Source organism: Remersonia thermophila, chromosome 1 (assembly GCF_042764415.1).
Source record: "Remersonia thermophila strain ATCC 22073 chromosome 1, whole genome shotgun sequence".
Lineage (NCBI taxonomy): Eukaryota > Fungi > Ascomycota > Sordariomycetes > Sordariales > Chaetomiaceae > Remersonia > Remersonia thermophila.
In genome coordinates, this window is record NC_092217.1 from 3582393 (window position 1) to 3597521 (window position 15129).

General features: G+C 56.3%; 2 protein-coding genes across 2 annotated transcripts; one reads left to right on the forward strand and one right to left on the reverse strand.

Annotated features, from left to right (window-relative positions):
* Positions 1 to 1785: 1785 nt before the first annotated feature.
* On the reverse strand, positions 1786 to 3948 carry VTJ83DRAFT_1007 (uncharacterized protein; the record flags this gene model as incomplete). The annotated part of the gene is made up of 1 exon (XM_071007119.1): positions 1786 to 3948. The coding sequence occupies one exon, from the start codon at positions 3946 to 3948 to the stop codon at positions 1786 to 1788; it is 2163 nt and encodes a 720-aa protein (XP_070870360.1).
* Positions 3949 to 12486: 8538 nt separating this feature from the next.
* VTJ83DRAFT_1008 (uncharacterized protein) lies at positions 12487 to 13757 on the forward strand (the record flags this gene model as incomplete). The annotated part of the gene is made up of 2 exons (XM_071007120.1): positions 12487 to 12907; positions 13273 to 13757. The coding sequence occupies 2 exons, from the start codon at positions 12487 to 12489 to the stop codon at positions 13755 to 13757; spliced, it is 906 nt and encodes a 301-aa protein (XP_070870361.1).
* Positions 13758 to 15129: the final 1372 nt, after the last annotated feature.

The window sequence follows — 15129 nt, forward strand, 5'->3', positions numbered from 1 at the left end:
ATCTCGGGATTCTCTGTCTCCGTCTCCCTGCGCTCAGGGGTTCGTTCTCGTGGTGCATTCGGCGGCATGGGCTGTGCTAGGCTCTCGGCCGCCCGCTGCTCGCGGGAACTTTGCAACATCACGTGGATTCCGCAACGGGAAACACACAGACCGACATCCCTTGCAAGACGACCATTTTTTTTTTTCAGCGCCGCGGCTTGGGGGTTAGGTTGGTAGGTGGTCCCGAGCCGCGGAGAACGTCCCGAGATGAGCCGCTGCAACGTCGGTGGGTAACGTCATTATTGGATGGAGGGACCTCGTGTTCGTGGCGGGCATCACGCTCCCTGTACCAAGTGAAGTGCTTTTTTTTTTTCATTTGCTGTTCAGCTGCATTGATTTATTCTTTTTTTTTTCTGTACATTTCTGTCGCGAAAGAAAGAATACCAGAAGTGTATAGACAGCAAAGTGTAGAGAGGTGCTTTTTTTCAAGTCCTTGTCATGACAAAGTGCTGCTTCAGGCACAAGCAGTCGAATTGGTCTGCGGCGCTGGTGGGGGAAGAAGTGCCAATTCTGATGCTAGCGGCTGCGGAACCTGCGGTGGCAGCAATGACATGCAGCAGCCACACGCAAGACGATTGATAGATAATCGAGTGTTTGTTGTTCCAGGTTCCCCGTAGACATGATAGGTTCCTGTCTGTAAGGGATGGGTACCCAATCATACAGCATTGGCAATATGCTGCCTGTCACATTGCTTGGAGCGAGCACCCGCCCCCCCCCCCCCCCGCTCACTCGCTATTAGCTTGTTGAAGCCTTTTGAGATGGGAACCAAAGTGTCAGAACCACGCCTCCGGCTGACCAGGATCAAGCTTGCACGTCCCAGGCCGGCCGGGGGATGGACAGTCAGTAACGACCTAGAATCGGCTTTTGACAGTTATCATGACATGCTATCGAAGGCCGTGTTGGCCAGTGTGAAAAGTACACAACCATGATCCGCCAGTCTTGAATATCAATGCTCCTCGCCTCCTCCTCCTCCTCCTCCTCCCAACGACAAAGGAAAGAAACGACACGATTAGGATGTATGTATGATTCTAACTATGTTTTCTTTTCTTTTTTGGTGTTTTTCTTTTTCAATGGACAAGCACCGCCAACCGTTCCTTCAACAAATGATGCAAGAGAGTCCAAAAAAATCAACCAGCGCCCGACAGCCGTGATAACAAAGGAAATGAGCTCCGACGGGATGTGTAAGAATCGAAGATTACGGGTGCTCTACCCTCAGAAACGGGTAGGCGATTATAAGAGCGAGATATCGTGTAGTGAGTGACATGGAGAGGGGTGTTGGTGGTACCAAGAAAAGAAAACAAAAAAGGTTCCGGTGAGGAGGTCTTTGTAGGAGGCCTTCGAGCGCTTTTGTAATCCCCAATGGTGTCTGCCTTCTCCGATGAGAACCGAACCCCCACCCTTTCCCGAAAGTCGGTTGCCCGTCCATCTGTAAGCCGTCTAATATTCCGATGATACTATAGACAAAGGAGATAAAGGAACGAAGGATGAGAGTAAAACGTCAGAGATGAAGAAAATGGAGCGTTGGCGATGATGATCAACAAAGTCTCGAGGATGGGCGAGGGTAAATGGTGACAAAAAATAATGCAAACCGTGCTGATGCTGATGATGCAATCTGGAGCCGCAACCTGCCCGTCCACCAAGGCTGGATGCTGAGCAGCCGTCTGTTTGAATACTCAGGAGAGATTTCGCCGTCTTTAAAGGTTCGAGGTTCGAGGTTTCATGGTTCGAGTTTCGGGTTTCGGCGTCTCATGGGTGTCCACCGTTGCCGCCGCCTCCGCCGCTCTTGCTTGTCAAGGTGGTTGCAGCCACGTCCTCTGGCCGAGTGACCGTCGCCCACCCCGTCTCGTAAGGCACCGGCCGTGTAGTCGCAGCCGTCATATAAGGACTGCCGGTCGAGGAAGGCCGAGGTTGCGGTGGTCCCAGCGGCGCGGCAAGAAGAGGCGGCGGTGTCGCGGTGGGCGTTGTGATGCTCGCCTGCTGCCCCGGTCCCGTTCCCGGCCCTGGATGATGCTGGTGGAGGGGATGATCGAACCGCAGCGGCGGGAGACAGGCGGCCCCGGGAGGCCCCGGGGGGGCTGTCGCCGGAGGGGTGAGAGAAGGCACCGGGGGTGGCGTGACGTGCGGGGACGGAGGGACGCCGAAGCTGCCGGGGCTCAGACCCGGGCTTGGCCCGGAGATGGCGTGGGACAGGGGCGGAAGCGAGAGCGGCGTGGGTGCGGGTGTGGTGTGCTGCTGCTTTTGTTGCGAACCCAAGCGGTACGAGCTCGGCAGCTGCGGTTCCGAATCCGTCCGTCGTCGCCGAGCGGATGGTTCAAGAGTTGACACGTCGTTGTAAGAGACGGTGCGGATGTGCTGGGGTTGTCGCGGCGCGGTTACGGGGCGGGATGGGGTGGGGAAAGGAGGAGCATGCTGCTGCTGCTGCTGCTGCTGCTGCTGCTGCCCCTGCTGTTGTTGGAAGTGCGGATGTGATGATTCGGAGTGTGGGTGAGGAGCGGCGGGCGTCGGCGGTGGTAGCAGGGACGGAGCAGGTGGCTGGTGAAATTGCTGAGCGTTGCTGTCGGGCGGAAGCGGCTCCGGCATGGTCGTCGTCATTACAGGGCTGCGTGGCCCGCGCTCGGCCCATTCCTGGCCTCCTGGAAACCGGTAGAGGGCATCCCGCAGGCGGTTTCGCTCGTGCCGGTAAAAGTCCCGATGCGACTCGAGTTCCTGGCACCGCTTGGCCAGCTCTTCGTTTCTCCTCGTCAGCTCCTTGTTCTCAGCGTCGAGCTTTTGCATCTCCTCCTGCTGCTCCCTTTCCCGCTCCTTCTTCCGCTGCCGAAACCTCGCCGAAGCTCCCGCGTTGCGCTGCCGCTTCTGGTCCGCCTGCCGAGACCCTTGATGCACATCGACCGGCACCAGAATCTCCTCTCCATGCTGAGGCGTGATGGCAAGCACCGGTTGGCCTTCCGACAGCGAAAGGCTCCTTACCACACTCGCCGACACGGAGCCGGTCACCGGCGTCCGCCTCGCCTCTGGCCAGCCACCGGGGGTGCCCAGAGGCTGAGCTGTCGGGAACGAGGCGGGGAACGGAGGACCGGACAGGACCGACCGACCCCCGTGATCCCGTTTCGTGCCTACCGGCGGAATCGGCTCGATCGGCGCGGGTTTAAAATCCTGCGCCAGGCTGGGTTGCGAGAGCGACCTGGAAAGGCTCGACATCGGCCGGGTGGGTGACTGGGCTGCGGGCCTCTCGCTCGAGGCGGAGCTGTAGAGCTGTGGCGATGCCCCGAGAGGAGAGGGCCCAGGGCCGTAGGTTTGTGAATCATGGGTCAGCGCTCTTCCTCTCAGGCCCGTAATCCCCTGGAGGTTCGCGCTGTGCTGCGCAGCCTCCAGCGACCTCATGGCAGCCCTGCTTGGACCGGCTGCCCTTGGTGATTTTGGCGTCAGGATGCGTCGCGCCGCAATGGAGTGAGGAGGATGGGCGGGTTGTGGAGATCCATGATCTGGTGGAAGGCCTACGGGTGTCTTGGTTGGCAGAGCGGGCTGGGTCGTCGACCGCGGCCTCGAAAAGGAGGATGCGCTTTGCGGTACTAAAGGGCGGGGCGATCCTGTGCTATATAGGCATGCCACCATGGCTGGCTGAGACAGTCCGCCGATAGGGGACGAATGTGGGATAAACGGGGGTTCAGGGAAGCTCCCACCAAGCTCGGGAGGGTGGAGGATGCCGCGGGCGATCGGAGCTTTGGCGCCCTCCGGAGGTTGCTCTGCTAGCGGGAAACCGCTCATGTCTCGGGGATGCTGAGGCCCTGTGTCATCGTGCTGACCGTGGCTCTGCTGTGCTGGACGCGCAGACCCGACGTCTGCTGCTCTCGCTGGGGACTGTGCGGACTGGGGCGGGATGTGATGAGGCGCGGAATCCCCCTGTGACATCGCGGCCTTTTCTTGTTCGTTCTGGGTGTCTCAGGCGTTCAAACATTGACGCTCCTGGAGATGCGTCCTCACTCCAGAAGGGCTCTGGCGAAAAGCAGCCAGTCAGCCTGTCCGGCGTGAGAGGCAGCGAGCCTTCCCCCACCCCCCGGACAACCTCAGCCGTAAAGAAGAGCTGGCAAGCAGGCCGGGCCAACCCAGGACCGTATTGCGCCCTGGTTCGACCGAGGATGCGGCTGGGTCACCAGAGCGGCCGGTTATCGTCGACACGACGGCGCGTTCGTTGGCCCGCAGCGTTAATGCCGATTCCGGTTCTGGATGGTGGTGGCAATGGCCGGCTTTCTTTGCTGCCTGCAAGAGATGTTGTTCGCGGCAGCCGGCGAATCAGGGTATAAGTCGGCCACGTCGACAACCGGAAATCGAGCAATGACCGAACGGGTGGCAGAGCGTGGAGAGACGCAAGATGTTGATGAGACACCTCAGCACCCACAGAACCGCACCCCTATACCAGATGCCACAGGGGTGGCCGCAACGGGTGCACTCTGTCACCGGATGCCTGGGCCGAAGTTAATGATTGACGCCGGTGACTGGGGAATAGCCAACGAGAACCAGAAATCCCCCAGCTGTCCCGGAGTTCTGGGGCCGCCAAGGGCTTGCTCCGCGGCCTGAATGGATCCAGGAGGACGATTGGTGGGACGTTCTGCTGTTCCCAGGTGATCGTATGTATGCCCTCGTGAAGCGGCTCGTGGGATGGCGAATCAGCAATGCGCCTGCTGGGGATGCTCATCGGTCTTGAGGCGTAGGTTGGTGAGGTGAACCTTGCCCGGCCCGGGACGCTTGTTGTGAGCGAGCAGTGAGAGCGAGACAACAGTCACGGCGACTCGATATCAAAAGCCGCCCTGCCCTTCCCGCCAAAGCTGGTGCTGCTAGCAGGCAACAATGAGCCTTCTGGGCTTGTTGACAACGTCAACAGAGGGCTTTGGGCCGCATTGGGTGAGCACGAAGCGTCACGATGCCCAAAGACACAGGCAGCTAGGCAATTTGCTCAACTCTGGCCCGTTCATCGAGCCACCCCAGGTGACCATGACCGGTCTGATGAGGAGGCCTGGTACCTCATGTCGCTGAAGTCCAGTCTTCGCCTTGCCGTAGCCTCGAAACAACGGAGAGCAGGGATAAGACAAGGACCGGGGCTCATGCAGGCCATATGGTGTGGGGGACAGGGTAGAGGGAAGCACCCATGATGATGTGTTGACACCCATCGGGTGTGTGTCGTACAAAGTCCATATTACCGTACCTTACCAAACAACGGGTTGTAACGTTACGCTAGCGGTACCTATGACGAGACGGCAACAGGGGCCTGCTCCCATCGCTCGAGATGTTGCCGCAAACCAGCATTCATCGAGGCTATCCCGCCTTGGGTTCACCCCGGCGCGGTTGCAACCTCTTCGCCGAGGTCATGGCGCGTGGCAAACTGCTGCGCGGTACATACTATAGGTGCGCTGGCAAGGGTGAGAACCTACTATAAGGCGGGCTTGACCGCCGCTGTCGCATGGGACCCAGCCTGCTGGTTCCTTCTTTGGCGCTAAAACTTGCAGAAGAACACTCGGCAGCTTCTTGGCGACTCGGTGTTTTGCGCGGCCAAAAGAAAGACCTAGTCGGGGGGCGAAGTGAAAAAAGAGATTGGATACGTCAGGTTGCTTGATGAGGCAAGCTTCAGCTCCTGGCGAACCACCGGGGCTTGTGCTTATTGTGATTGCTCAAGACAGCTCCCGGGCCATGCTTTCCAACAGTACTGTGTACACGGTACACAGTAAGCCCCGTGAAGCACTACTAAACAAGGGTCTTGTGCTGGAGACGTGTCCCATGTTGTGTTGAGATGCTGTAGCTAGCGCTCTTCCTCATGACACGTCGGCTGCGTCTTCTTTGCCGGTACAGTAGTATGTGAATAACCAACCCCCGCCCCCCCCCCCCCCCCCCCCACCCCCCTTACCCGGCATGGCGCGCTAAGACACAACCCCCCAGCCGGGCATGCCAGCTTCAAGTGTTGTCCCGGCATTAGCTTCACTGAAGCATGGGAAGCAGATTCTGCTAGTTGACGTGTCTTCCTCATAACGTTATCCAGGTTGCTGCTGTGCTATGGTTGGAAGGTTGACGGCCGGAGGGATGCGATGCTCACCACCTTCTGGGCGTGTGCCTTGTCCCCTTCCCGATCCAGGGCCAGGGGATCGGCTCGGCGCAGCCCAGTTGCGCCAAGGGCGATGACGAGCATACTCACTTCCCGCCAGCGGATTCCTCGTGGCGGACGCGGTGAATCAGTCCGCCAGCGAGCGGCCCGGCCCCTGGCCAGTCATGCAAGTAATAAGAAGCTAAGAAGCTGCTGACTGGTCCAACTGGACAGGGCCCACATTAGCGGGATCCCTCGAGGGTGGATGACCGAGCGAGCCACCAGGAGCCAGCGAGCAAATGATCACCGAGAAGGAAAGGGTTGAGAAGACATCCTTGTCGGGGAAGCTTGCCGACGGTTACGTTAACATGCCTCCGTACCCAAAGTTGCTCGACGCTCGGTACTCATCAGCAGCGATGAACCTCAATTTCCGGCATCCAGAGTGACCATGTTCCTTGGAATGCAACGCCAAGTCAAACGTCCTCGGCGACACTGTGCGAGGTTGCGCTTTGCGGCTTCTTGGTTGACAACGGAATCCGGGAAACCAGCGGTTGGCTTGGCGTTGGTTGTCAACCAAATTTGGGCATTTGATTCTCCAATGATCTCTTTGCGCTAGTTAGCCATGTTGACCGCTTTGTTGACGGCGCACTCGGGACCTGCAATGAGGGATGGCCTCACGGTGGAGTGCGGAGGTGCACATCTGGCCTGCTGTTGGCGGACAACTCACTACCCAGTTCCACCGGTGCTAAGGTAGCCTGGGTAGTTACCGTTACGGGAAGGATCTCTGCAGCTCATTGAATCCTGTATTCTTGGCCTGAGCGAAAGGAGAAAAAGCAAGTCCCCCGCCCCGAGTTGTTTTTGACAAACCGCCGAAGCAACAACATTCTCCACCGGTCCACTGCCGGTTCCATTGCCTTTCGACTTGGACCCGGTTTGTGAGATCTCGGTGGAAGATCCAGGTTAGGGAACGGCGATCTCCAGTTGGTGCATTGATGGAAGCTTCCAAGGCTTCCATGGTAAGCACCACTGTGTAACGTCCAACACCAGGTTCCTCGTTCGTATCAGGGGCCTCCCGTTTGGGGTGCACCAAGGCACATGCGAATGTTGTGGACTCCAGCGTACGTATCAAGCCTATTGCTGTTGATGATTCTGCCTCTTCACAATCTCAACCAACTAGAATCCAAAGCTCGGATTCCCCGAAACGCCCATGAGGTTCACATTCATGCCCAACGTTCGGGTTTGGGTTGCTGTGCAGCCAAGGCATGCTTACAACACATCAGCCATGGATACAACAGAACATGTGGGGGTGGGTACCGCTATGTATGTACGTAGTACGCAGTACATCGATAGTTGCTGGTCAGAGGTCGCCTGGGGACAATTCTCATTCACAGCAGAGGACCTGCATGCAGTCCCCAGGGCGACGACGTCATCGGGATATGCGGCCTGAAATGCGGCCCTTGGGATCTGCTATAACGTGACCGACAGGGTTTTTGGCCAGCCAGGGTTTTTGGCTACATGCAGCTCCGCCAAGTCGACTATCGCAAGCCACCTCCTGACATCGATTACAACCAAGCGAACAGCGTTCAACACTAACAACCTGCTCTCTAAGGTGCGTTTTTCCCTCTTTTCGATGCTTAGAAGGCCTCTCAAGATAGCGAACAGTGTTAACGAAAAAGAGCTGCGTATTCAACGCGTGCTCGAGGCACTTGCTGTCAATCTAAAGATGAGCCTTCGCCAGGCTGCTTATTTATTCGATCTTAACCGTAATACTTTCGCCAACCGCCGTTCCAACAAGCACCAGCCGTAAAAAACCGCATACTCGAAAGAGCAACGCCTCTCGCTAGCCGAAGAAGAAGTAGTAGTCAAGGCCTGTTATTAGCTTAATGCCTAGGGCTGGCCGATGACTATTAAAGCTATTCGTAACCTTGCAACGCAGTTTCTTTAGGCAAAAGGCGATAAAACCCCCCTCGGCTAGCGATAGTATTGTAATTTCCTTTCTCGCTACCTAGACTTACAGGTCTAGCGGGCTCGCGCGATAGATTAAGCCCGTAAAGATACCCTTGACTACAATACCGCTAAACACTAGTTCGAGCTATTCTAAACCGCCCGCCTTACGTATAACGTACCCGACGACGATATCTATAATATAGATGAAAAGGGTTGTATAAAGGGCGTTGGGACAAGCCAGCGGGTTATTATCCCTCGGCGCGATGCAGAAGCCTTCGTTGTATAACTAGGAAATAAGGAGTAGGTTTCTGTAATTGAGTATATTTCCGGTAATAGCTACCTTCTTCTACTATTTATTATCTTCGAAGGTAAGGTAGTACAGCTAAATTAGGTCCCTGACGATACAACTATCGATACGAAAACGGTCCTTTACGCCTTCCCGAATAGCTAGACCGACTGTAAGATCGCAATAGAGTAGGTTTAGCATTTTAAGCGGTATACTGCGCCCCGGAAGCTGTTGAAATATCGCCTCCTTATCCTCGACGGCTACGCTAGCTATATCTCGCTTAAATTCGTCGACTTTTACGCTAACTACGATATTGTACCCCTGTGCCTTCCTCCCTACGCTACCTACGCCCTCCAGCCTCTCGATATAGGCGTTTTTAGCCCTCTAGCTACTAAGTATAGGCGTCTAGTTAACGAAGGCGCCTTCCTTAACGCCGTAAGGGTTTCCAACGCCTAGTTCCTTACCTACTATACCTAGGCGAGGAAGACGATAAGGAAGAATATCGCTAGCGGTTAGCGTGGCGTAGGTCTCCTGCCCTTCAACCCTAAGAAGGTTTACGCTACTCTAGGATACCTATCTGAACGCCCTGCCCCTTACCCTGTCTCTCGCCTAGGAGATAGCCTTGCCTCGCGCCCAGGAGATAACCCTGCTTCGCGCCTAGGAGATGGCCCTGCCCTTCGCCCTACCCCTCGCCCTGCCCCTCGCCTAGGAGATAGCCCTGCTTTGCGCCTAGGAGATAGCTCTGCCTCGCGCCTAGGAGATAGCCCTGCCTCGCGCCCAGCAACTCTAACAATACGCTTTACAGATTCGTAAGGTCGCTAGGCAGAGTTTTTCGTTACAGGGGCTTTAGTATCTAGGATCGATGGCTTACTTAGGGACTTGGTTTAGCTATACGGCAGCCTAGTGAAACAACACGTTACTAACATTAAGTCCGTTTACGAAAGCCTTTAAGCTGATAATCTTGCCCTCCAGTTTTTAACCAATAAGCTCGTTAATAAGTAGAAAAACGGTAGGAAGAAGAGTAAAAAAAGGTAGGTTAAGGGGGCTTAAATCTTGACGGTAGAGGACTATCGCTAGGAGGAGTATAAGCGAGAGGTACGTGCAGCAGAGGAAGCTAAAGAGAAGGAACATCGTATATCTAGACGTAGGGTAGTTAAGATCGTAAAGATCGTTTGGAAAGAGCTGCCTAGAGCTACTGACTTATTTGACTAACTGATTAACTGTGTGTTTTGCTTGTCTCCTTACCGTCAGCCTTCTTTTAATTTCTCTGCGTTTGTATGTATCTGTTTAATTGCGAATAGCTTTAAAACTGCCCTGTTTGTATTGCTTATGGTTATCGCGAGACTTTTGATTTTGGTGTTGTGGGCTGACCCGGCAGGTGGGGAAAAGGGGGTGGCTAAAAACCCTGGCTGGCTAAAAACCCTGTCGGTTACGTTATACAGTACGCGGCTAAACAGTGTAAGCTTCCTGCCCACCCAGGGGACTACTTTACAGGTAGACCTACCTGGAGCATCTCAGGTAGGTAATCCGGACACAATATGTAATTATTGTAACGCAATACAATTCTGGTAACAGTCTCCCGATGCTTCTTTCTCGACCTCTGCCGAACACAGGGCAGTCACCGTCTCCCAGGTTTGGAATCATGGTCGCCTCCGTATTCGTGAAGATTTGCTGTTACGTATTCACCGAAAGTTAGCTACGGGAACTAATTGGCTTTGGTTGTAGGGGCAGAGACGGCAAAGACTGTGGGCGAAAAGGCCGGCCCCGGTCGTTCGATTCATCGACTGTGAACACCAACTCCTACATACGCAGCCAAAACTCCATCCAGCCTTGAGTTAGGTACAGAACCAGCAAGACAAGGACCCCATGTTTTACGGTCTCCCCTTAAGGCTTCCACGCCGCCAAATACATGCATATCCGAGATGCTACGTAGAGTGCCGTGTTCGTGCACGAGAAGGCCAACTCACCTGCATAGGCGCACTGCGCTTGGGGCCAAATACGGTGCCACGATGGGGAGGAAGTGACGCAAGTGAGGCGGTCATCCCACAGTAGCATCAGAAACGCCTTGGTATGTCCGGTGCCAGTGTTTTGACCCCCCAGATCAGCACATGCTGCCGGTGCCATGGGCCATGGCAAGACAAATTCCCATGCGAAAGTCCCAGGATTCGAACGGACGTGCGTCGATGGTTTGCAGCACGATGGCGTGGGCCGCAGAAGGCTGCATCCACGGGGGGGCCATTCCGCTGCTTCTGACCCGCCAGCCCGAACCCGAAATCCAGCGCCAGCTCATTTCCCTCGTGTGCCCTTTTCGCGCCCAACACGACGTCGCCGAACGTTGCTCCCGTCTTGCAAGGATGACAGGCATGGGAACACGCGCGCCAAATTGCGAAAGGCGATGCCAATCTCGTGGCGGTTCCGTAAATTGTGCCACAGCACCGGCGGGGAAGAGGGCGGCTGTCTCGGCAGGGCGATAACCAGCCTTCAACCGTCCATGACGGCGCCTGCGGAAATGAAGAAACGAGGGTGCCCTCGGCGTCCTGGCCAACGCCCGCGAGGCCGCCACATGCCCTCCAGGGCCATCCAGGACTCGGCGCGAGGCGAGCCGGATTCTCGGGGCGGGGCGGCTGGGCGGATTCAGGCCCAAAGAGCACACAACTTTGAGCTCAGCAAACCTCCAATATCGGCCAATTCCTCCGGGGCCATCCGTGGCGTTGAAGGTGCGGGCGCTTCGTTTGCCAGATGAAAAGGTTGTATCCAATCTCGCGGTCCCACATGAAGAGAATGGTTGACTTTGATGGATGAGATGATAGCAAGCCTGGAACCTGGAACCTTGGAAGCTCTGAAACCCAACTTCGGAAGTGATGGATGAAGGTGAATAAAAAAGTCTGTGCGAGGGAGGAGACATATTTTCCTTTTCTCCGCCTTTGCCCAAAGGCCATGCCCAAATCAACACCCCTGGCTTTCATCACACCCACATTCCCATGTGTGACACCCCAATCCCAGGAACCAGATGGGATGGGGCATGCAGCTCGTGCAGATCATGTGTTTGTCATCGAAGCCATCTCGCTGCCCATCGATTGGCGGATGCGAAGTGAACATCCAATTTTGGGGTTTCATAAAAGAAAAATACCGAGCAACGGTGATGTCCGCTCCACGGGCCAGAAAGAAAACGAGCCTCACGCAGCCACCATGAGATTACTGCGTAAGTTATTCCCAGCCCGACTCCATCGCAGCTCGCACGCGCTTCCCCATCTGGCTGTGGCGGGAGGCAGTGCAGTCAAAGGCGTCAACGTTGAAACGTCCCGTGCCTTGTTTCTCCCGGCGCGCATGGTGCAACGCTGCAAGCAGCATGCGCGAGAAGAGTCGAGCTTCATTTCGTTGGGTGCCACGGACTCGGAACTGCAAGGCCCCGATTCCCCGTCTTCAGCCGCCTCGGCCTTTTTTTGCGTGTGTGGCCTTGCGAGATGAAGATGCCGCCCTCCTCCGTACCACCCTATGTATGTATAGTACGTGAAATGTCGAGTTTTGCCAGACGTCACTTGCGTCAGATCCGGAGGGGCACGCAGAACCCGAGAAATGGCAGAAACGCGGGGCTCAAGCATCCGAGTTCCATGCAGCAACCCCGCTCCCGAAACGCTCCTCGGCAGTCATCCGAAGGCCATTCGACGTCAGCAAGGTCTGCCGAGTCCTCAACCACGGCGGAAACGGCTTCTTTCGCAGTCGGCCAGCCTCAGGCGCAACATAAAACACCTCACCCGATCCACCCCACAGCTGTTTTCCCGGCGGCTTGCCAGCAGCAACGGGATGGAGCGGATCTGAGGGCCGTCTTCCGCCCGACTTTAACGACTGCGACCCCGCGCGAACCCGCCATCCGGGCCGTGGTGCACTCCGTAGCTCCGCATCGTTCATGTTTCCAAAGCACATAGCCGGAGGTTAAAAGAAAAGAAATGCCTGCACTGGAGTTCCAACCCGGCGCTGGTACCTAGGAGGCCCCGGAAGCCATATCAAGTTCCTGCAGCTCCCAAAGACGCCAGCTCTGCCTGTCTCCTCCTCACTGTCCGAAAGAAAGTCCCACTCCGCTGCGAGGACGATCCCGTAGGAACCCACGCATCCAGCCAGCCTTATCGCCTTCCCAGCCTCGACAATGGCCGACTTTCAGAGGTGGCACGTCACCGAGCCGTTTGTGGAGACGCACTGCTCGCTCGGCGAGGGGCCCTACTACGAGCCTGCCACCAACACGCTGCGCTTCGTCGACATCATCAAGCAGCAGCTCCACACCGTCTCGCTTTCCGAGGGCCCATCGTCGCTCAAGACGCTCCAGTTCCAGGAGGCCGTCACCGTCACCGCCGATATCGAGGGCCGGGACCCCCAGGAGTCGCTCCTCATCGGCGCCAAGCAGGGCCTGGCCATCCTGGACCGGAAGACGGGCAAGTATGAGTACGTGACCAAGTTCAACGACGAGAGGGCCGACCGCATCCGGAGCAACGACGGCGCCGTCGACCCTAACGGCCGCTTCTGGCTCGGTACCATGACGGACTTCAACAAGGGCGAGTTCCAACCCGAGGGTGAGTATTGCTAGGTTTCTGGGGCGTTTGTTTTGGTTTTGGTTTTCCCGTCGCTTTCGAATCCACGTGGCGAGCCGTCGGATGTGAACAAGGGGTGGTGGTCATACATTCATCCCTGGTCCGACAGTCACGTCACCGCCATTGTCGACTTGCCTATGCTCGTATTTCGTCAACGAATCCTGCCAGCTCATGACGCTCACCGTACCTCATGATCTGTCGTGCGTCCAACCGTGGCCACCGCCATCGCCGATGGATCCGCTCACCCCCCCCCCCCCCCCCAAAAAATAAACCAACGCGTGCCGCTGTCCTACCCCTCCCCTTCACCCCCAGCAGTTCTAACCGGGCTTCCCTCAACCTCCTTCTAGGCTCCCTGTACCGCTTCGCGCAGGCCTCCCCGGCCGAGCGGACCCGCTCCGGCCTGACGATTCCTAACTCGGTCGGCTTCTCCCCCGACGGGCGGACCATGTACTTCACGCATTCGACGGCGCAGGAGGTGATTGCATGGGATTACAACCCTGAGGACGGCTCGCTGTCCAACGAGCGCATCTTTTACCGCCACGAGGGTACCGGCGACCCCGACGGGTTCCGCGTCGACACCGAGGGCAACCTGTGGCACGCCGTCTACGGCGAGTCGCGCGTCCTCAAGATTTCTCCCGAGGGCAAGCTCGTTGGCGAGGTCATCATCCCGACCCGCAACGCCACCTGCACCGACCTCACTCCCGAGGGCGAGCTGCTCATCACCACGGCCGGCGATGACAATGGCGAGGGCGAGAGCAAGCGCCTTGGTGGTGCTGTGTTTAGGATCAATGTCGGCGCGAAGCCTGCGCCGAGGTGGGCCTACAAGCTGTGAGGTCGTTCGGAGGGAAGGGGAAGGCTGCTTCTTTTGGGGCAATTCGACTCTGAGGGCGCCGTCTTTTGGTCATGACAAACGGGACCGGCTGCCTCTATGGTGTACATAAATTTCGTCTTGCCGTTACGAGAAACATGAGGTGATGAAGACCAGACCTGGCCCTGCTTGCGTGCTGAACCCCGGCGTTGAGACAAGTCGGAGAAGCGTTGGTCGCTAATAGAGCATTCGGGTGACGAAACTACCTATCCATCCGGCCGCCGAGACAGGAGGATGAGAGGAAAACATCCTGTCGCATTGCTGTCATTGGCGATGTCCCAGAAATCCGGAATCACCGTCCCACCCGCTGGCAACCGAAGAACCACTTCTCTTCGCTGTGAAATGGTCATATCCAGTCCAATATCATCCGTCTCGGTTTCAGGCTCCACGGCGTCATTGCTTGGTGCTTTTTTCACGCTCTCCGCGGCAAACCGGGAAACTCTCTTCAGACGATCCCAGGTATTCCAATTGCGGCCGCAGGGGACGGTTGGTATTCTCCGCTGGCGTGCTTCCCGTAGGGACAGCTGCATTCCAAACCTCAGGCGCCGCATTCCAGAGCCAGGTGCTGCATTCCAAAGGGTCACCCAACCGCTGGCTACAATCTTTCCTTGTCATTGAATATCCAGAAAGCACTCTCAGACGTCTTGATGAGTGAATAGATGGACGGGCAGCGCGTATACGGGTTCCCGAGTTGCTTAAACTTCTCCGAACGTCCCGTTTTGAACCACACTTGACAAGATAGCGAGGGTGCTTCTGAGATCCGGCGTCCAGCACTTGCCCGTCTGATGCAGTGAATTCTGAACAAGACCATTTCAAGACAAGAACTTCGTGATTGTTTCCAAGACTACACAGACCGGGACTAGAAAAAATGACTTCCCAGGTCGGTTCGTCCTTCCGGCCACCGGCTTTCCAATGTACGCAGCGTCCATAAAGCTTGGGAAGATATCCCCTAAGCAAGAACACGACATATGTAAGCGTTTCGAGAACTTGATGGGATTTATACCGGTTTGGGCTTTTGATTGCAACCGGTAAAGCAGAGAACAGCCGTTAGGCAGGGCACCCTAAGCAGACAGCTGCTCTGATACGAGAACAAGGCGGTTAAGACGAGTAGAACAAATCAACAGAAGATATATGTAAAGGGTATATCTTGAGATAATTTCAGAGACCTCGTGAAAGCGCAAAGAGGTTCGCCGAGGGGAGCGTTAGCGAAGGGCAATAGCGAGCAAGACCCCAAGGCTGGATAGAGTATAGCCAGGGTTAGGGTAGGTTCTCCAATCGTACAAACCGGGCTTTAAATTCTCTTATCCGAGCTAACAACACCAAAAACTTCCTCCCG